We start from the raw sequence: 21843 nt of genomic DNA on the forward strand, positions 1-21843 counted from the left end.
CTTATATGCCCCCAGGGCATAAATTACAACTATAATTACAAAATAAATTACTGTAATTTATTGGCAATACAGTACAATTATGAAATTATAATTAATTCAGATGTGCATCGAGACAGAGGCCCCCTTATTTTGTTTGCAAACAAAGCATCAGAAGTTTGAAGTTTTCCAAGGAAAAGGACATGAAAGTTATAAATTGCTATAGAATTTGCAAAGCGAAAACACTATTTTTTGCAATTGTCTTTTCCCATAAAGAGTAGAAAACACACAAAAGAAGAAAATCTTGGATTAGAAATTACTTCATTTGTGTGTTTTGAAACAAGAGTTCTTTCTCTTATTCCCTCTAAAAGGGGAGAAAGATGGAGGAATGTTTCAAAGAAAATATTTACTACTGTGCGTATATTACGATTGTATAATTTTACTTTCTTTTCTCTTTGTTTTACTGAAATAGCTTAATTATTAAAAAAAAATATATCGTCAACACTTCCATAACCGAACAGTAATAAAAGCTTCAATTCTATAAATTCTTTCCAAACAAGCCAATTTTTTTTTTGTTAAATCGTGACCAGTGTTGTGTTTTGATATATGAGATGACCAAAAAATTAGCTTTTGTGTAATAAGCTATAGGTAACACAAGAAAAACTTCAGTCTAGTTTCCACTCGACCGGATAGTTTTGCAAATTGGTGCGAAAGTTGAATTGACTAGAGCTGAAAATAGCGTCGACCAGGACACATTTTTAGAAAAAGAATTATCTCACGTCCATAGTTTTTGAAACTATCCAAATGGCCGTTTTTACAGGTCATGTATATAATCCGAGCACTTCAAATCATTAGATAATTGTTGTTTGTATTTTCTACAGCTTTCTCATCTCCCCTTTTTTCGTTTGTGTAACACATAACAACGAATTGGACAAATCGTCTAAGACCATTCTTCTTTTCAACAACTGTTAAATATGGAATAATATATGAAAAATTCCATTTGTATCATTGGTGCTGGCTTACTGAGAGAAGGGATATCCCTCTTTAGGATGCAAACCCAATGTTCTCTTTAAACTATTCTACGTTCAAAATGGGCAACGTTTCCCTGGCCCAAGCAGCAAAACATCTTAGAGAAAAAATGAATTAAAACTTAGAGATCTAAGAAAGGAGCGTTGTCGCACGGATCTGAAGTCATGCCATCTACCACGGCTGGAAATTTCGTTCGAATTAAGGGTCAATTGTTGGCAAAAACAAGCCAAGCCCAGACTTGGTGCAAAATGAACTAAGTCCCTATTTCATCTGAAAGCTTCACTTAGTCCTCCCTTCTGTCACCCTTTCAGCAGAAAGGTAGCCAAGTAGCACCTCATTTAAAATGTAAAATTACAACGATTTTCAATCTGTCCTATCAGATAATCACTATCTGTATGCGTAGATCCCTAGAAGGATCGTTAATTTTTGTTAATGCGAGTGTTAATTTTGTTATCTAACTGTGTAATGTTAGGTACAAAACTGAGTATGTAACAGTGGGTAGGAGTAAAAGAAGTTTCTTCTGCTTTGTGAGCTTTATCTTTTCAAGTCAATCTTCAATACAAAGAAACAGACCTGAATTTTAGAATGAGCAGATAAAAAGAAGAACTTAGGCTTAATCGAATATTATAGAGCATCAATTCTTTTTCTATCCATTCGTCTCTTTTTTGTGTATGAACGTAAGGATGTATAGGATTAATGACGCTAGTGGACTACTAAAGTCCTTGCGTCGGCCACCACAGGACACCCACTGCACCACCACATGACAATTCGTCTTCTTTGTTCCGTATTATTATCTTTCTAATAAATACAACAATACCAGATTTACTAAAGGGAACAATAATAAAAAAGAAAACAAAATAATAACAGAAAAAATGTTGTCTAGAGGAAAGGTATTTAAGAAAATAAAGTTGGGTCTTGCATAAATATGGCCCTTGGTTCTTATACAAAAAAGAGGATTTGACAAGCAGGTCTATCTAGAATTCTATGCCTATGCCGATGCATGTGTTTATGGCCAGGAACATGTTTAAATACGGAAGTATTGTCAAACATGAATTTGAATATTTCTTCTAAGATCAAACATGATGATTTTGGTAAAAAAAAAAGCTTCCGGATTGAAAAAACTTGAAATCGAAGCCACAGATTTCACGATTCCATAAGCAGATCCTTGGCAGTAGCTTGTTTCAGACAAGAACTGAATTATGTGCGCGGACAGGAGCTACCTAGGCACAAATGTTCTGGCCAGACACATTGCTAGTGGTGGGAGTCTAACAAGATATGAATGAGAGCAACGTTTTTAAAGATGTCGGTGTAAGCATAACGTTCAAGCAGTACATAAGGAAACATGTTAAGAAAACAATTCTTTTCTTCATAATATGTAGAATATTCCTATTTAGTATATTTTGCAGGGGGAGAACCTTTATCTTCACTATTTTCCCAGTATTTCCGGTTTTCTATCACATTTTTAAATATCTGTTTCTATTTGTCTGGAAAATCGTTATAAATAAAGACCAACCACCATCAAACTAATCTAACCTAACTTAATTTATCAGTATTTGTCTATTATTATTTTTTTGGAAAATTATTGAATGATACTGATAATGTTTAATTACATATATAGATTATCTGAAAACGGAAAAATGCAGTTGAAACCATGTTCATTTTTTCTGAATTTTGTAAAAAAAAAAAAAATGTACAACAGTGAAAGAAGTAAAGATAAAGGTTCTCCCCCTGCAAAGTGTGTTAACTATGATTATTCTGCATATTATGAAGTAAGCATTGTTGTCTTAACACTCTTCCTTATGTACTGCTCGATCCCTAGACCGATACTAGTTTTGCTGATTTTCTTAAAGTGCCATATTTCTAGTGAAAACGCACCGAATGAACGAAGCCCCCCCCCATAAAATGCACCGATTTGAAAAATTAAATCAGCAACCGCCTCAAAAAGCAGCCAAATGGTGCAAACGCGCTCACCCGGTCTGACAACTTGACAACTCTGATGTGTGTATCATATACTAAAATGAAGCTTCGTGTTCCCGTAAAATTATATACATGGTCAAATACGACTTTTATATTTAAGGTATGACGCAAAGCCATTGCCTTTAATTTAACGAATAGTTTCAAAAAGAGCCTGTCAACGAAGAAAAGATGGATCAGGATATTCCACAGATGTATAGAAATTTATATAATTGTAAATGTATGACACCCTTCCGACGGAAAGAGCAAAGTTTCTTGGGAACTATTAAAACTTACTCCTCGGATCACTAATCTCTTTCCAATCCGATGAACACTCCGACAGGATCAAGATTTCGAAAACGAGCCCCGCAGACCTGCACAAGATGGGCCAAAATCAAACTGCATTTCCGTCAACAAAAACTACATAACAAATGAGACACTGGGGAGCAAGACGGTCCAACGAAGACTGAGTGAAAATGAAACAAGTTTCCAAACCTTCAGATTCAAAATAGGAGGGGATAGAGAAAAGTGCAAAGAATCGATGAGAGAGGACATTAGCCGATATTCTATGTTGATTGGAAACAGAGTAAATGGAATGGCAAATCTTTACCAACAAACAAATGGGAGGAAAGTAATAGAGCTTTAGAAAATCCTTCCAAGAGACATATAAAGCACTGGTCCCTATAGTACGCACATTTCTAGTATTAAGGGATTGCTTTTAAAATCAAACTGTTAAACAAAACAGAATCCATTTCGTTTTTATTCTTCTTCTTCAATGAGACTTGTATAAATTATTTTCTCCTTATTAAACATGCTAATGATTGCTGTCAAACTACAAAAAAAAGGATAAAACGACAGGTAGGTTTTAAAACAAGGTATATTTTCACAGAAGCATGAAAAATTTACATCTATAAATCGTCTAATAAGTTAAAATATTTCCTAGAATTTAAATATAGATCAAAGAATAGCAATATTTAAGCATAGATTGATTTATGAATAGATGCATAGATTTAAGCATAGATGATATAAGATTCCAGTCTTTTTTCTTTCTTTGCAATAGAACTTAAAAGTTCCATAATTCAAAAAATTTAGCACATTTTTGTTTTTGTTTCCTTTAATTTTCCACTTTTTGATCAACCCTAAGTTTGTTCCTCTGCGTTTTAATATGAATCAAACTAGATCCAAGACGGTAGCGTATATTACTATAGACGGTGCGTATATTACGATTGCAATAAACAATCAAGAGAGATAAAACTCTACAAAAAGAAAACTTCAAACGAAACGACGGCCAGTAGAATTAAAAGACTAAAACAAAGCGGATATTTCGCCTGTATAAAACAAGGCGTCTTCAGCACAAGATAGAAAATTAAAAGAAAACTAATCTAAAAACAAATAAAAACCACCACCAAATATAATAAATACAATTGTCGCTACTTATCCACGTAGGGAAAAGCAGCTATTCGAGTTACTTCAATGAGAATCAAAGAGCAACTGAGGAAAAATTTATGAAAATTGAAACTTAGTTAATTATTCTGTTGCAAAATAATCCTCTTGTAAGCTAACATTGAAGCAACTCTTTTTGGTCTAGTGGGTAATCTTGTCCCCTGGTGATTGTGTAAAATTTTAATTCCCCCATCGACTATTGGTTCATTTTTTAAAAGAATATCATAAATTGGGTCAATATTTAAATTCCCTGTGTCTCTATTTATTGAAATATTAACAAATATATGTTTTTTAATTTCTATAGCCTCCCCCACCCACTGAGAAAAACCTCTATCATTAGAAATAGCTGTAACCTCATCAAATTGTATAAAATGTTCAGGATAAAAGAAAATATGTTCAGCTAGAGCCGAAACAAAAGTTTTGGGAGGCTTCCTTAGTTGTAGGGTTTTTTCTATTGAGTTGCGATGCCCAATAAATCTTTCAGTAAATTGTTGGTGAATTCTACCAGTATAAAACTTTCCACAGGAACAAGGAATTTTATATACCCCACTAACTAAATCTCCCCGGGTTAAATCCGTTCCAGAATTAAGAAAACTACCTAATGGTTTCACTGATTGGAAACAAGTATTAATGTTATGTTTACCTAAAATTCTTTTAAGCATCTCCCCCAAAGTAGGTACATAAGGTAAAGAAATGAAACGTTTCGGTAAATTTAATTCTGTGAACTTTGAAAACCCAATAACCCTATTGTTGTGTTTAATAAGTCTATTTTTTATTATTTTATCAATGAGTTTAATCGAGTAGCTATTACAAAATAAAACATCCCTCAAATATAACAATTCAGAATCTAAAAACTCCCGGGAACAAATTCTGAAAGCTCTATCCACCAGTGCAATCACAACCCCTCGTTTCACTGAGATAGGGTGGCAAGAGTGAAAGTTCAAATACCTATCACTGTGGGTTGGCTTTCTATAAACTGAAAAAAGTAAATGGAACTCATTTTAATCAGTAAGATATCCAGAAAAGGTAGTTTATCACTTTCTTCAAACTCCACTGTAAATTTTACGTTTTTGTCAAAACTATTTAAATGTTTATGGAGATGGTCTAAAGACTCTAAACCGTGTTTCCAAATGCAGACCACATCATCGATAAATCTGCCCCAGAAATAAGGAGAGAGCCTAAAACTGTGTATGGCGGAAGTTTCAATAGATTCCATGAAGAGATTTCCCAACAGAGGGAGAGAGAGATGCCCCCATAGCCAAAACAAACACCTGTTTATAAAATTCACCTCTAAAACCAAAATAAAGAGAATGTTCATTTGCAAGAATAACCAATTTCATAATGACTTCAATCTCCAAGCTCATATCATCTTGTATCAAATCAAAGTGCTTTTGTAATTTAATCCTTAATATATCCTCACACTTTTTCACGTTACAATTTGAATACATGGACACTACATCAAAACTACCGAGAATTGAATTCTCCTCCAGTGTGAAATTTTTTAACTTATTAGTAAGATCAGTGGAATTTTGTATATATGATTTTTGTGTTCCTAAGAGTGGATGCAATGCCACCGACAACCACTTTCGTGGTTGTCGAAAATGGTTGAACCAATAGTCGATGGGGGAATTAAAATTTTACACAATCACCAGGGGACACGATTACCCACTAGACCAAAAAGAGTTGCTTCAATGTTAGCTTACAAGAAGATTATTTCGCAACAGAATAGTTAACTGAGTTTCAATTTTCATAAATTTTTCCTCAGTTGCTCTTTGATTCTCATTGAAGTAAATCGAATAGCTGCTTTTCCCTACGTGGATAAGTAGCGACAATTGTATTTATTATATTTGGTGGTGGTCTTTTATTTGTTTTTAGATTAGTTTTCTTTTAATTTTCTATCTTGTGCTGAAGACGCCTCGTTTTATGCAGGCGAAATATGCGCGTTGTTTTGGTCTTTTAATTCTACTGGCCATCGTCTCGTTTGAAGTTTTCTTTTTGTAAAGTTTTATCTCTCTTGATTATTTATCGTCATGTCTGGCCAGTTCGGCTTAAGAACTTTCATTCGTCAAGCTTACGGGTAGCAATTAGCCGCTTCTGTCAATTATTATTTTTCTTTGGTTAAAAAACATGCAAATTTGTTAAATCAGCAAATTTTCTTAGAAAATTGCAAGAAGGAATCAGTGATTCCTAAATCTTTTCGAATCAATACCCATTTTGGTACTGGAAATGAATCAAAATTAAAAAACAAATTAAGCCTCATGGCTTTAAATCACATGACTTCCGAGCAAAAACAAAGACGATTTAAGTTGTCTAAAGACTTAAATTTTGTCAAAAAGTTTTTGAGGAATAACCTTCCATTTGACATTTTTCTGAGGATTAAGGAAATGACCGTTAGATCTTTCCACCATGATTCCCATTTGTCAAAGGTTTGTTTGGTCGACAAGTTCAATAGCCTTTTGTTTGAAAAGTTCCAAAATTCGGATACTTTTTATCCTTGTTTTTGTCTGGGTCCTACACCTAAGAATTTGTCGTCTAAAACTCTTAGTAGTCAACAAGAGGCAGTTTTGTCGAAGGGTTTTAGATTCTGTTACCCAACCCCAATTTCTTATTCAAAAATAATTTCTAAGGTAGAGTCAGGAATTATGGCTTCTATTGATAAAGTCGAAGCTCCTCAAGAACTTAGAGCTGAAATCGTAAGGAAACTTAAGACTTTTAACAAGAAACAAATTGATAATGATATAACAAAAAATGAAATTAAAATACTTTCTGATTTGAAAAAGGATAAGACCCTTACTATCACTAGGGCAGATAAAGGCAATACTATTGTAACTATGGACACCGATAATTATGATCGTAAAATGAATACAACCATTTCAGGTACCAATTTTTACAAGAAATTGGATTTCAATCCTACGGATAAATATGTAAAATCGATTAGAAAGGAATTGGAGTCCCTGAAAAATAATTTACACATTACCCCACAATTTTATAATAAATTTATCCAAGAGCTTGTTCCGTACGAAAGATCTATGGTCTACCCAAAATTCATAAGACGTGAGCCCCCTCCGTCCAATTGTATCAACTTTTTCATCACCAGTGGCAAAATTAGGAAAGTGGTTGTCGGTGGCATTGCGTCCACTCTTAGGAACACAAAAATCATATATACAAAATTCCACTGATCTTACTAATAAGTTAAAAAATTTCAAACTGGAGAAGAATTCAATTCTCTGTAGTTTTGATGTAGTGTCCATGTATTCAAATTGTAACGTGAAAAAGTGCGAGGATATATTAAGGATTAAATTACAAAAGCACTCTGATTTGATACAAGATGATACGAGTTTGGAGATTGAAGTCATTATGAAATTGGTTATTCTTGCAAATGAACATTCTCTTTATTTTGGTTTTAGAGATGAATTTTATAAACAGGTGTTTGGTTTGGCTATGGGGGCATCTCTCTCCCCTCTGTTGACAAATCTCTTCATGGAATCTATTGAAACTTCCGCCATACACAGTTTTAGGCTCTCTCCTTGTTTCTGGGGCAGATTCATGGATGATGTGGTCTGCATTTCGAAACACGGTTTAGAGTCTTTAGACCTTTTCCATAAACATTTAAATAGTTTTGACAAAAACGTAAAATTTACAGTGGAGTTTGAAGAAAGTGATAAACTACCTTTTCTGGATATCTTACTGATTAAAAGTGAGTTTCATTTACTTTTTTCAGTTTATAGAAAGCCTAACCACAGTGATAGGTATTTGAACTTTCACTCTTGCCACCCTATCTCAGTGAAACGAGGGGTTGTGACTGCACTGGTGGATAGAGCTTTCAGAATTTGTTCCCGGGAGTTTTTAGATTCTGAATTGTTATATTTGAGGGATGTTTTATTTTGTAATAGCTACCCGATTAAATTCATTGATAAAATAATAAAAATAGACGCATTAAACACAACAATAGGGTTATTGGGGTTTCAAACTGCACAGAATTAAATTTACCGAAACCTTTCATTTCTTTACCTTATGTACCTACTTTGGGGGAGATGCTTAAAAGAATTTTAGGTAAACATAACATTAATACTTGTTTCCAATCAGTGAGACCATTAGGTAGTTTTCTTAATTCTGGGAAGGATTTAACCCGGGGAGATTTAGTTAGTGGGGTATATAAAATTCCTTGTTCCTGTGGAAAGTTTTATATTGGTAGAACTCACTAACAATTTACTGAAAGATTTATTGAGCATTGCAACTCAATGGAAAAAACCCTACAACTAAGAAAGTCTCTCGAAACTTTTGTTTCGGCTCTAGCTGAACATACTTTCTTTTATCCTGAACATTTTATACAATTTGATGAGGCTAAAGCTATTTCTAATGATAGAGGTTTTTCTCAGTGGGCGAAGGAAGCTATAGAAATTAAAAAACATATATTTGCTAATATTTCAATAAATAGAGACTCAGGGAGTTTAAATATTGACCCAATTTATGATATACTTTAAAAAAATGAACCAATAGTCGATGGGGGAATTAAAATTTTACACAATCACCAGGGGAAAAGATTACCCACTAGACCAAAAAGAGTTGCTTCAATGTTAGCTTACTAGAGGATTATTTTGCAACAGAATAATTAACTAAGTTTCAATTTTCATAAATTTTTCCTCAGTTGCTCTTTGATTCTCATTGAAGTAACTCGAATAGCTGCTTTTCCCTACGTGGATAAGTAGCGACAATTGTATTTATTATATCTGGTGGTGGTTTTTTATATGTTTTTAGATTAGTTTTATTTTAATTTTCTATCTTATGCTGAAGACGCCTTGTTTTATACAGGCGAAATATCCGCGTTTATTTAGTCTTTTAATTCTACTGCCCGTCGTTTCGTTTGAAGTTTTCTTTTGGTAGGGTTTTATCTCTATTGATTGTTTATTGTCATGTCTGGCCAGTTCAGCTTAAGAACTTTCATTACGATTGTATAATTTTCCTTTCTTTTCTTTTTGTTTTACTGAAATATCTTAATTATTTAAAAAAAATATATCGTCAACACTTCCATAACCAAACGGTAATAAAAGCTTCAATTCTGTAAATTCTTTCCAAACAAGCCAAATTTTTATTATTATTGTTAAATAGTGACCAGTTTTGTGTTTTGATATATGAGGTGACCAAAAAATTAGTTTTTGATTTATAAGCTATAGGTAACACAAGAAAAACTTCAGTCTAGTTTCCACTCGACTGGATAGTTTTGCATATTGGTGCGATAGTTGAATTGACTAGAGCTGAAAATAGCGTCGACCAGGACAAATGTTTAGAAAAAGAATTATCTCACGTCCATAGTTTTTGAAACTATCCAAATGGCCGTCTTTACAGGTCATGTATATAACCCGAGCACTTCAAATCATTAGATTATTGTTGTTTGTATTTTGTACAGCTTTCTCATCTCCCCTTTTCCGTTTGTGCAACACATAACAACGAATTGGACAAATCGTCTAAGACCATTCTTCTTTTCAACAGCTCTTAAATATGGAATAATATATGAAAATTCCATTTGTATCATTGGTGCTGGCTTACTGAGAGAAGGGATATCCCTCTTTTAGGATGCAAACCCAATGTTCTCTTTAAACTATTCTACTACGCGAATATTCATTTTAAACTGTTCATTATCTATTGGATTTCTTTACTGCTGGATGTACGCAAGAACAATTCCTCAATAGTTTTGCTACTATAAGATTTGGTGTCTTACAAAATGGGGCAGTATAAGCAGGAGAAATCATGAAGGCAGCTACAGAGAGGATGTCTCGTAACCCTTCAATAACCTTAAGATAGGAGTTTTTCCCACCTTCTAAACAGTTACAGGGACTATGGAATCAACAAAACAACACGCAAATCTTATATGGGTTTAATTTATTACACAGTCATGTGCGCAGAAATTCATTATATTGAGAGAAAGCTCATTTCTTAGAGAAGGAAAATTCTTGGACTATGCAAATTATGCGAGCATGTAGAGAAAATAGTAAACATTTGAAGATTTCGAGATGAAAAGTCAAGTTGTTTCCCAGGATTGAACCAACCTCCCCCCCCCCCCCCAACAAAAAAACCCAAAACATAAAAATTGCACGTTATTTGTATCTTCGACCGACCAATTACATTGTGTTTCCCCAACTTAATTTGCTATTTTTCCCACCCCCAAGACTGACTCAAAAGCCTCATATTCCACCAAAAACTTAAATATAATAATAAAAACACTTTTTTTTTCTTTTTTCGTATAAGACCAATAACTCATCATCTCGACTCTGACAACAGAAACTGGATTTTTCTTCAGGAAGATATTAGAGCTTTTTTTTGCAAAACCAGTACTGCTGCACTAAAGCAAAAGATGAAGAGAGTCAACACTGAAACAAATAGTTCACAAACATTTTATAGTGAATGGGGATTTCTTATAACTGGGTGCTTAGTCACTATACGAACTCAAAACTATTTAGGCCAATACTGACATCCCTAGATTGGAGTACAAAGTTAAGTGGACATATTAAAACAGAGAGATAAAAAGCGGAGAAGCAGGACAGACAGAAATAAAAATATAACTTACAATTGGTGATTTGTTTCTTCGGGGAATTACACTGATTGTAGCATCCCCTTCTTCATAATCAGAGCTCGATTCTTCTTCGTTCTCGACTCCAGTTCCACGTCCTTCTGATGCCTGAAATCCATAAATATTAGAAATACGTAAAATAATCTGTCCAGTTGTTCTTTCAAAAATTCAAAACAAAAGTTTCCACAGGATCAATTTCAGAGAGTCATATTTAGAAGAGAAGGAGTGAATGAGGACCGGATAGGAACAATACGAAAAAAAAATGATTTTAAGTGGAAATGTAGAACACTGCACACAGATTTCTAAAAACGTTGACATTTTGTGGGGAAAGTGGGAACCCTATGTAAACTGCGTAAATACCTGCTTCTAGTAAATAAATTCTTATTTTTGGTAATCAAAGCTTTCACTTTGAAGATATTTTGTATCGATAAAAATCTCTTTTTTCTTATATAATATATTTTATAGCTTCCATTATGTAAATATTTATCTTCATTTCTACAACATTTCTGTTTCAAATTTCACTTTAAATTTTTTCGATATCACTAATTTTGGTTTATTAGAAAAAAGTTTTAACTCCAAATCCTTGCAGTTTTCACGCAAAATGTGGACATTAGTCCAGATTTGTGAATATGACAATGCATCTTGGAAAGCTGCATACCATTCTTGCCCGAATTTAAGAAGGGGGGTTTTCGATTTTCCTTACACCATAGCCTAAAGTTATGAGGTGAAGCTCAGTTTCACATTTTATCTCACAGAGGTCTATGGAGCTGTTCTGCAAAACTTTCTTTTCTTTGTAGACAATTCTAGCAAGAAATCTCAAGATGCCAGTTTCAAACTAAAGATAGACACAAATCAAAAACGTTCAAAACGGGCAACGTTTCCCTGGCCCAACCAGCAAAACATCTTAGAGAAAAAAAAAGCAAAACTTAGAGATCTAAGAAAGGAGCGTTGTCGCACGGATCTGAATTCATGCCATCTACCACGGCTGGAAATTTCGTTCGAATTCAGGGTACTTGAAAACAAAATTGGACAACAATTGTTGGCAAAAACAAGCCAAGCCCAGACTTGGTGCAAAATGAACTAAGTCCCTATTTCATCTGAAAGCTCCACTTAGTCCTCCCTTCTGTCACCCTTATAGCAGAAAGGTAGCCAAGTAGCGCCTCATTTAAAATGTAAAATTACAACGATTTTCAATCTGTACTATCAGATAATCAATATCTGTATGCGTAGATCCCTAGAAGGATCGAGCGAGTGTTAATTTTGTTATCTAACTGTGTATTGTTAGGTACAAAACTGAGTATGTAACAGTGGGTAGGAGTAAAAGAAGTTTCTTCTGCTTTGTGAGCTTTATCTTTTCGAGTCAATCTTCAATACAAAGAAACAGACCTGAATTTTAGAAGGAGCAGATAAAAAGAAGAAGTTAGGCTTAATCGAATATTAGAGAGCATCAATTCTTTTTCTATCCATTCGTCTCTTTTTTGTGTATGAACGTAAGGATATATAGGATTAATGACGCTTGTGGACTGCAAAAGTCCTTGCGTCGGCCACCACAAAACCCACTGCACCACCACATGACAATTCGTCTTCTTTGTTCCATATTATTATCTTTCTAATAAATACAACAATACCAGATATACTAAAGGGAACAATAATAAAAAAGAAAACAAAATAATAACAGAAAAAATGTTGTCTAGAGGAAAGGTATTTAAGAAAATCAAGTTGGGTCTTGCATAAATATGGCCCTTGGTTCTTAAAACTAAAAGTATACTATACAAAAAAGAGGATTTGACAAGCAGAATTCTAAAGGTCTATCTAGAATTCTATGCCTATGCCGATGCATGTGTTTATGGCCAGGAACATGTTTAAATACGGAAGTATTGTCAAACATGAATTTGAATATTTCTTCTAAGGTCAAACATGATGATTTTGGTAAAAAAAAAGCTTCCGGATTGAAAAAACTTGAAATCGAAGCCACGGATTTCACGATTCTATAAGCAGATCCTTGGCAGTAGCTTGTTTCAGACAAGAACTGAATTATGTGCGCGGACGGGAGCTACCTAGGCACAGATGTTCTGGCCAGACACATTGCTAGTGGTGGGAGTCTAACAAGATATGAATGAGAGCACCGTTTTTAAAGATGTCAGTATAAGCATAAGGTTCAAGCAGTACATAAGGAAACATGTTAAGAAAACAATTCTTTTCTTCATAATATGTAGAATATTCCTATTTAGTATATTTTGCAGGGGGAGAACTATTTTCACTATTTTCCCAGTAATTCCGGTTTTTCTATCACATTTTTAAATATCTGTTTCTATTTGTCTGGAAAATCGTTATAAATAAACACCAACCGCCATCAAACAAATCTAACCTAATCTAATTTATCAGTATTTGTCTATTATTATTTTTTTGGAAAATTATTGAATGATACTGATAATGTTTAATTACATATATAGATTATCTGAAAACGGAAAAATGCAGTTGAAACCATGTTCATTTTTTCTGAATTTTGTATAAAAAAAAAAAAAAAAAAAAAAAAAAAAAAAAAAAAAAAAAAAAATGTACAACAGTGAAAGAAGTAAAGATAAAGGTTCTCCCCCAGCAAAGTGTGTTAACTAGGATTATTCTGCATATTATGAAGTAAGTATTGTTGTCTTAACACTTTTCCTTATGTACTGCTCGATCCCTAGACCTATACTAGTTTTGCTGATTTTCTGAAAGTGCCATATTTCTAGTGAAAACGCACCGAATGAACGAAGCCCTCCCCCATAAAATGCACCGATTTGAAAAATTCAATGAGCAACCGCCTCAAAAAGCAGCCAAATGGTGCAAACGCGCTCACCCGGTCTGACAACTCTGATGTGTGTATCATATACTAAATGAAGCTTCGTGTTCCCGTAAAATTTATTACATGGTCAAATACGACTTTTATATTTAAGGTGCGACGCAAAGCCATTGCCTTTAATTTAACGAATAGTTTCAAAAAGAGCCTGTCAACGAAGAAAAGATGGATCAGGATATTCCACAGATGTATAGAAATTTATATAATTGTAAATGTATGACACCCTTCCGACGGAAAGAGCAAAGTTTCTTGGGAACTATTAAAACTTACTCCTCGGATCACTAATCTCTTTCCAATCCGATGAACACTCCGACAGGATCGAGATTTCGAAAACGAACCCCTCAGACCTGCACAAGATGGGCCAAAATCAAACTGCATTTCCGTCAACAAAAACTACATAACAAATGAGACACTGGGGAGCAAGACGGTCCAACGAAGACTGAGTGAAAATGAAACAAGTTTCCAAACCTTCAGATTCAAAATAGGAGGGGATAGAGAAAAGTGCAAAGAATCGATGAGAGAGGACATTAGCCGATATTCTATGTTGATTGGAAACAGAGTAAATGGAATGGCAAATCTTTACCAACAAACAAATGGGAGGAAAGTAATAGAGCTTTAGAAAATCCTTCCAAGAGACATATAAAGCACTGGTCCCTATAGTACGCACATTTCTAGTATTAAGGGATTGCTTTTAAAATCAAACTGTTAAACAAAACAGAATCCATTTCGTTTTTATTCTTCTTCTTCAATGAGACTTGTATAAATTATTTTCTCCTTATTAAACATGCTAATGATTGCTGTCAAATTACAAAAAAAAAAAGGATAAAACGACAGGTAGGTTTTAAAACAAGGTATATTTTCACAGAAGCATGAAAAATTTACATCTATAAATCGTCTAATAAGTTAAAATATTTCCTAGAATTTAAATATAGATCAAAGAATAGCAATATTTAAGCATAGATTGATTTATGAATAGATGCATAGATTTAAGCATAGATGATATAAGATTCCAGTCTTTTTTCTTTCTTTGCAATAGAACTTAAAAGTTCCATAATTCAAAAAATTTAGCACATTTTTGTTTTGTTTCCTTTAATTTTCCACTTTTTGATCAACCCTAAGTTTGTTCCTCTGCGTTTTAATATGAATCAAACTAGATCCAAGACGGTAGCGTATATTACTATAGACGGTGCGTATATTACGATTGCAATAAACAATCAAGAGAGATAAAACTCTACAAAAAGAAAACTTCAAACGAAACGACAGCCAGTAGAATTAAAAGACTAAAACAAAGCGGATATTTCGCCTGTATAAAACAAGGCGTCTTCAGCACAAGATAGAAAATTAAAAGAAAACTAATCTAAAAACAAATAAAAACCACCACCAAATATAATAAATACAATTGTCGCTACTTATCCCAATTGTCGCTACTTTGAAAACCCAATAACCCTATTGTTGTGTTTAATAAGTCTATTTTTTATTATTTTATCAATGAGTTTAATCGAGTAGCTATTACAAAATAAAACATCCCTCAAATATAACAATTCAGAATCTAAAAACTCCCGGGAACAAATTCTGAAAGCTCTATCCACCAGTGCAATCACAACCCCTCGTTTCACTGAGATAGGGTGGCAAGAGTGAAAGTTCAAATACCTATCACTGTGGGTTGGCTTTCTATAAACTGAAAAAAGTAAATGGAACTCATTTTAATCAGTAAGATATCCAGAAAAGGTAGTTTATCACTTTCTTCAAACTCCACTGTAAATTTTACGTTTTTGTCAAAACTATTTAAATGTTTATGGAGATGGTCTAAAGACTCTAAACCGTGTTTCCAAATGCAGACCACATCATCGATAAATCTGCCCCAGAAATAAGGAGAGAGCCTAAAACTGTGTATGGCGGAAGTTTCAATAGATTCCATGAAGAGATTTCCCAACAGAGGGAGAGAGAGATGCCCCCATAGCCAAAACAAACACCTGTTTATAAAATTCACCTCTAAAACCAAAATAAAGAGAATGTTCATTTGCAAGAATAACCAATTTCATAATGACTTCAATCTCCAAGCTCATATCATCTTGTATCAAATCAAAGTGCTTTTGTAATTTAATCCTTAATATATCCTCACACTTTTTCACGTTACAATTTGAATACATGGACACTACATCAAAACTACCGAGAATTGAATTCTCCTCCAGTGTGAAATTTTTTAGCTTATTAGTAAGATCAGTGGAATTTTGTATATATGATTTTTGTGTTCCTAAGAGTGGATGCAATGCCACCGACAACCACTTTCGTGGTTGTCGAAAATGGTTGAACCAATAGTCGATGGGGGAATTAAAATTTTACACAATCACCAGGGGACACGATTACCCACTAGACCAAAAAGAGTTGCTTCAATGTTAGCTTACAAGAAGATTATTTCGCAACAGAATAGTTAACTGAGTTTCAATTTTCATAAATTTTTCCTCAGTTGCTCTTTGATTCTCATTGAAGCAATTCGAATAGCTGCTTTTCCCTACGTGGATAAGTAGCGACAATTGTATTTATTATATTTGGTGGTGGTTTTTTATTTGTTTTTAGATTAGTTTTCTTTTAATTTTCTATCTGGTGCTGAAGACGCCTCGTTTTATGCAGGCGAAATATGCGCGTTGTTTTGGTCTTTTAATTCTACTGGCCATCGTCTCGTTTGAAGTTTTCTTTTTGTAAAGTTTTATCTCTCTTGATTATTCATCGTCATGTCTGGCCAGTTCGGCTTAAGAACTTTCATTCGTCAAGCTTACGGGTAGCAATTAGCCGCTTCTGTCAATTATTATTTTTCTTTGGTTAAAAAACATGCAAATTTGTTAAATCAGCAAATTTTCTTAGAAAATTGCAAGAAGGAATCAGTGATTCCTAAATCTTTTCGAATCAATACCCATTTTGGTACTGGAAATGAATCAAAATTAAAAAACAAATTAAGCCTCATGGCTTTAAATCACATGACTTCCGAGCAAAAACAAAGACGTTTTAAGTTGTCTAAAGACTTAAATTTTGTCAAAAAGTTTTTGAGGAATAACCTTCCATTTGACATTTTTCTGAGGATTAAGGAAATGACCGTTAGATCTTTCCACCATGATTCCCATTTGTCAAAGGTTTGTTTGGTCGACAAGTTCAATAGCCTTTTGTTTGAAAAGTTCCAAAATTCGGATACTTTTTATCCTCGTTTTTGTCTGGGTCCTGCCACTAAGAATTTGTCGTCTAAAACTCTTAGTAGTCAACAAGAGGCAGTTTTGTCGAAGGGTTTTAGATTCTGTTACCCAACCCCAATTTCTTATTCAAAAATAATTTCTAAGGTAGAGTCAGGAATTATGGCTTCTATTGATAAAGTCGAAGCTCCTCAAGAACTTAGAGCTGAAATCGTAAGGAAACTTAAGACTTTTAACAAGAAACAAATTGATAATGATATAACAAAAAATGACATTAAAATACTTTCTGATTTGAAAAAGGATAAGACCCTTACTATCACTAGGGCAGATAAAGGCAATACTATTGTAACTATGGACACCGATAATTATGATCGTAAAATGAATACAACCATTTCAGGTACCAATTTTTACAAGAAATTGGATTTCAATCCTACGGATAAATATGTAAAATCGATTAGAAAGGAATTGGAGTCCCTGAAAAATAATTTACACATTACCCCACAATTTTATAATAAATTTTATCCAAGAGCTTGTTCCGTACGAAAGATCTATGGTCTACCCAAAATTCATAAGACGGGAGCCCCCCTCCGTCCAATTGTATCAACTTTTTCATCACCAGTGGCAAAATTAGGAAAGTGGTTGTCGGTGGCATTGCGTCCACTCTTAGGAACACAAAAATCATATATACAAAATTCCACTGATCTTACTAATAAGTTAAAAAATTTCAAACTGGAGGAGAATTCAATTCTCTGTAGTTTTGATGTAGTGTCCATGTATTCAAATTGTAACGTGAAAAAGTGCGAGGATATATTAAGGATTAAATTACAAAAGCACTCTGATTTGATACAAGATGATACGAGTTTGGAGATTGAAGTCATTATGAAATTGGTTATTCTTGCAAATGAACATTCTCTTTATTTTGGTTTTAGAGATGAATTTTATAAACAGGTGTTTGGTTTGGCTATGGGGGCATCTCTCTCCCCTCTGTTGACAAATCTCTTCATGGAATCTATTGAAACTTCCGCCATACACAGTTTTAGGCTCTCTCCTTGTTTCTGGGGCAGATTCATGGATGATGTGGTCTGCATTTGGAAACACGGTTTAGAGTCTTTAGACCTTTTCCATAAACATTTAAATAGTTTTGACAAAAACGTAAAATTTACAGTGGAGTTTGAAGAAAGTGATAAACTACCTTTTCTGGATATCTTACTGATTAAAAGTGAGTTTCATTTACTTTTTTCAGTTTATAGAAAGCCTAACCACAGTGATAGGTATTTGAACTTTCACTCTTGCCACCCTATCTCAGTGAAACGAGGGGTTGTGACTGCACTGGTGGATAGAGCTTTCAGAATTTGTTCCCGGGAGTTTTTAGATTCTGAATTGTTATATTTGAGGGATGTTTTATTTTGTAATAGCTACCCGATTAAATTCATTGATAAAATAATAAAAATAGACGCATTAAACACAACAATAGGGTTATTGGGGTTTCAAACTGCACAGAATTAAATTTACCGAAACCTTTCATTTCTTTACCTTATGTACCTACTTTGGGGGAGATGCTTAAAAGAATTTTAGGTAAACATAACATTAATACTTGTTTCCAATCAGTGAGACCATTAGGTAGTTTTCTTAATTCTGGGAAGGATTTAACCCGGGGAGATTTAGTTAGTGGGGTATATAAAATTCCTTGTTCCTGTGGAAAGTTTTATATTGGTAGAACTCACTAACAATTTACTGAAAGATTTATTGAGCATCGCAACTCAATGGAAAAAACCCTACAACTAAGAAAGTCTCTCGAAACTTTTGTTTCGGCTCTAGCTGAACATACTTTCTTTTATCCTGAACATTTTATACAATTTGATGAGGCTAAAGCTATTTCTAATGATAGAGGTTTTTCTCAGTGGGCGAAGGAAGCTATAAAAATTAAAAAACATATATTTGCTAATATTTCAATAAATAGAGACTCAGGGAGTTTAAATATTGACCCAATTTATGATATACTTTAAAAAAATGAACCAATAGTCGATGGGGGAATTAAAATTTTACACAATCACCAGGGGACAAGATTACCCACTAGACCAAAAAGAGTTGCTTCAATGTTAGCTTACAAGAGGATTATTTTGCAACAGAATAATTAACTAAGTTTCAATTTTCATAAATTTTTCCTCAGTTGCTCTTTGATTCTCATTGAAGTAACTCGAATAGCTGCTTTTCCCTACGTGGATAAGTAGCGACAATTGTATTTATTATATCTGGTGGTGGTTTTTTATATGTTTTTAGATTAGTTTTATTTTAATTTTCTATCTTGTGCTGAAGACGCCTTGTTTTATACAGGCGAAATATCCGCGTTTTTTTAGTCTTTTAATTCTACTGCCCGTCGTTTCGTTTGAAGTTTTCTTTTGGTAGGGTTTTATCTCTATTGATTGTTTATTGTCATGTCTGGCCAGTTCAGCTTAAGAACTTTCATTACGATTGTATAATTTTCCTTTCTTTTCTTTTTGTTTTACTGAAATATCTTAATTATTTAAAAAAAATATATCGTCAACACTTCCATAACCAAACGGTAATAAAAGCTTCAATTCTGTAAATTCTTTCCAAACAAGCCAAATTTTTATTATTATTGTTAAATAGTGACCAGTTTTGTGTTTTGATATATGAGGTGACCAAAAAATTAGTTTTTGATTTATAAGCTATAGGTAACACAAGAAAAACTTCAGTCTAGTTTCCACTCGACTGGATAGTTTTGCATATTGGTGCGATAGTTGAATTGACTAGAGCTGAAAATAGCGTCGACCAGGACAAATGTTTAGAAAAAGAATTATCTCACGTCCATAGTTTTTGAAACTATCCAAATGGCCGTCTTTACAGGTCATGTATATAACCCGAGCACTTCAAATCATTAGATTATTGTTGTTTGTATTTTGTACAGCTTTCTCATCTCCCCTTTTCCGTTTGTGCAACACATAACAACGAATTGGACAAATCGTCTAAGACCATTCTTCTTTTCAACAGCTCTTAAATATGGAATAATACATGAAAATTCCATTTGTATCATTGGTGCTGGCTTACTGAGAGAAGGGATATCCCTCTTTTAGGATGCAAACCCAATGTTCTCTTTAAACTATTCTACTACGCGAATATTCATTTTAAACTGTTCATTATCTATTGGATTTCTTTACTGCTGGATGTACACAAGAACAATTCCTCAATAGTTTTGCTACCATAAGATTTGGTGTCTTACAAAATGGGGCAGTATAAGTAGGAGAAATCATGAAGGCAGCTACAGAGAGGATGTCTCGTAACCCTTCAATAACCTTAAGATAGGAGTTTTTCCCACCTTCTAAACAGATACAGGGACTATGGAATCAACAAAACAACACGCAAATCTTATATGGGTTTAATTTATTACACAGTCATGTGCGCAGAAATTCATTATATTGATAGAAAGCTCATTTCTTAGAGAAGGAAAATTCTTGGACTATGCAAATTATGCGAGCATGTAGAGAAAATAGTAAACATTTGAAGATTTCGAGATGAAAAGTCAAGTTGTTTCCCAGGATTGAACCAACCTCCCCCCCCCCAACAAAAAAACCCAAAACATAAAAATTGCACGTTATTTGTATCTTCGACCGACCAATTACATTGTGTTTCCCCAACTTAATTTGCTATTTTTCCCACCCCCAAGACTGACTCAAAAGCCTCATATTCCACCAAAAACTTAAATATAATAATAAAAACACTTTTTTTTTTCTTTTTTCGTATAAGACCAATAACTCATCATCTCGACTCTGACAACAGAAACTGGATATTTCTTCAGGAAGATATTAGAGCTTTTTTTTGCAAAACCAGTACTGCTGCACTAAAGCAAAAGATGAAGAGAGTCAACACTGAAACAAATAGTTCACAAACATTTTATAGTGAATGGGGATTTCTTATAACTGGGTGCTTAGTCACTATACGAACTCAAAACTATTTAGGCCAATACTGACATCCCTGGATTGGAGTACAAAGTTAAGTGGACATATTAAAACAGAGAGATAAAAAGCGGAGAAGCAGGACAGACAGAAATAAAAATATAACTTACAATTGGTGATTTGTTTCTTCGGGGAATTACACTGATTGTAGCATCCCCTTCTTCATAATCAGAGCTCGATTCTCCTTTGTTCTCGACTCCAGTTCCACGTCCTTCTGATGCCTGAAATCCATAAATATTAGAAATACGTAAAATAATCTGTCCAGTTGTTCTTTCAAAAATTCAAAACAAAAGTTTCCACAGGATCAATTTCAGAGAGTCATATTTAGAAGAGAAGGAGTGAATGAGGACCGGATAGGAACAATACGAAAAAAAAATGATTTTAAGTGGAAATGTAGAAAACTGCACACAGATTTCTAAAAACGTTGACATTTTGTGGGGAAAGTGGGAACCCTATGTAAACTGCGTAAATACCTGATTCTAGTAAATAAATTCTTATTTTTGGTAATCAAAGCTTTCACTTTGAAGATATTTTGTATCGATAAAAATCTCTTTTTTCTTATATAATATATTTTATAGCTTCCATTATGTAAATATTTATCTTCATTTCTACAACATTTCTGTTTCAAATTTCACTTTAAATTTTTTCGATATCACTAATTTTGGTTTATTAGAAAAAAGTTTTAACTCCAAATCCTTGCAGTTTTCACGCAAAATGTGGACATTAGTCCAGATTTGTGAATATGACAATGCATCTTGGAAAGCTGCATACCATTCTTGCCCGAATTTAAGAAGGGGGGTTTTCGATTTTCCTTACACCATAGCCTAAAGTTATGAGGTGAAGCTCAGTTTCACATTTTATCTCACAGAGGTCTATGGA

The 21843-nt window shown here is 33.7% G+C and overlaps 1 protein-coding gene across 6 annotated transcripts in view; it reads right to left on the minus strand.

Moving 5' to 3' along the window:
* LOC136036155 (oxysterol-binding protein 1-like) overlaps positions 1-21843 on the minus strand; it is a 98893-nt gene that overhangs the window by 20565 nt on the left and 56485 nt on the right. For 4 of the 6 annotated variants that reach the window (XR_010619644.1, XM_065718208.1, XM_065718205.1 and 1 more), the window contains 2 exons: positions 21075-21185; positions 10967-11077 (listed from right to left, as the gene is read on the minus strand). Coding sequence is in view for 5 of the 6 variants with exons in the window: in XM_065718208.1 (XP_065574280.1) it covers positions 10967-11077; positions 21075-21185 (222 nt within the window). In the remaining variant the exon portion in view is untranslated. The remainder of the gene's footprint in view (positions 1-10966; positions 11078-21074; positions 21186-21843) is intronic. The other 2 variants (XM_065718207.1, XM_065718209.1) reach the window with 2 other exon arrangements.

The sequence above is a fragment of the Artemia franciscana genome, chromosome 15 (genome assembly GCF_032884065.1).
Source record: "Artemia franciscana chromosome 15, ASM3288406v1, whole genome shotgun sequence".
NCBI lineage: Eukaryota > Metazoa > Arthropoda > Branchiopoda > Anostraca > Artemiidae > Artemia > Artemia franciscana.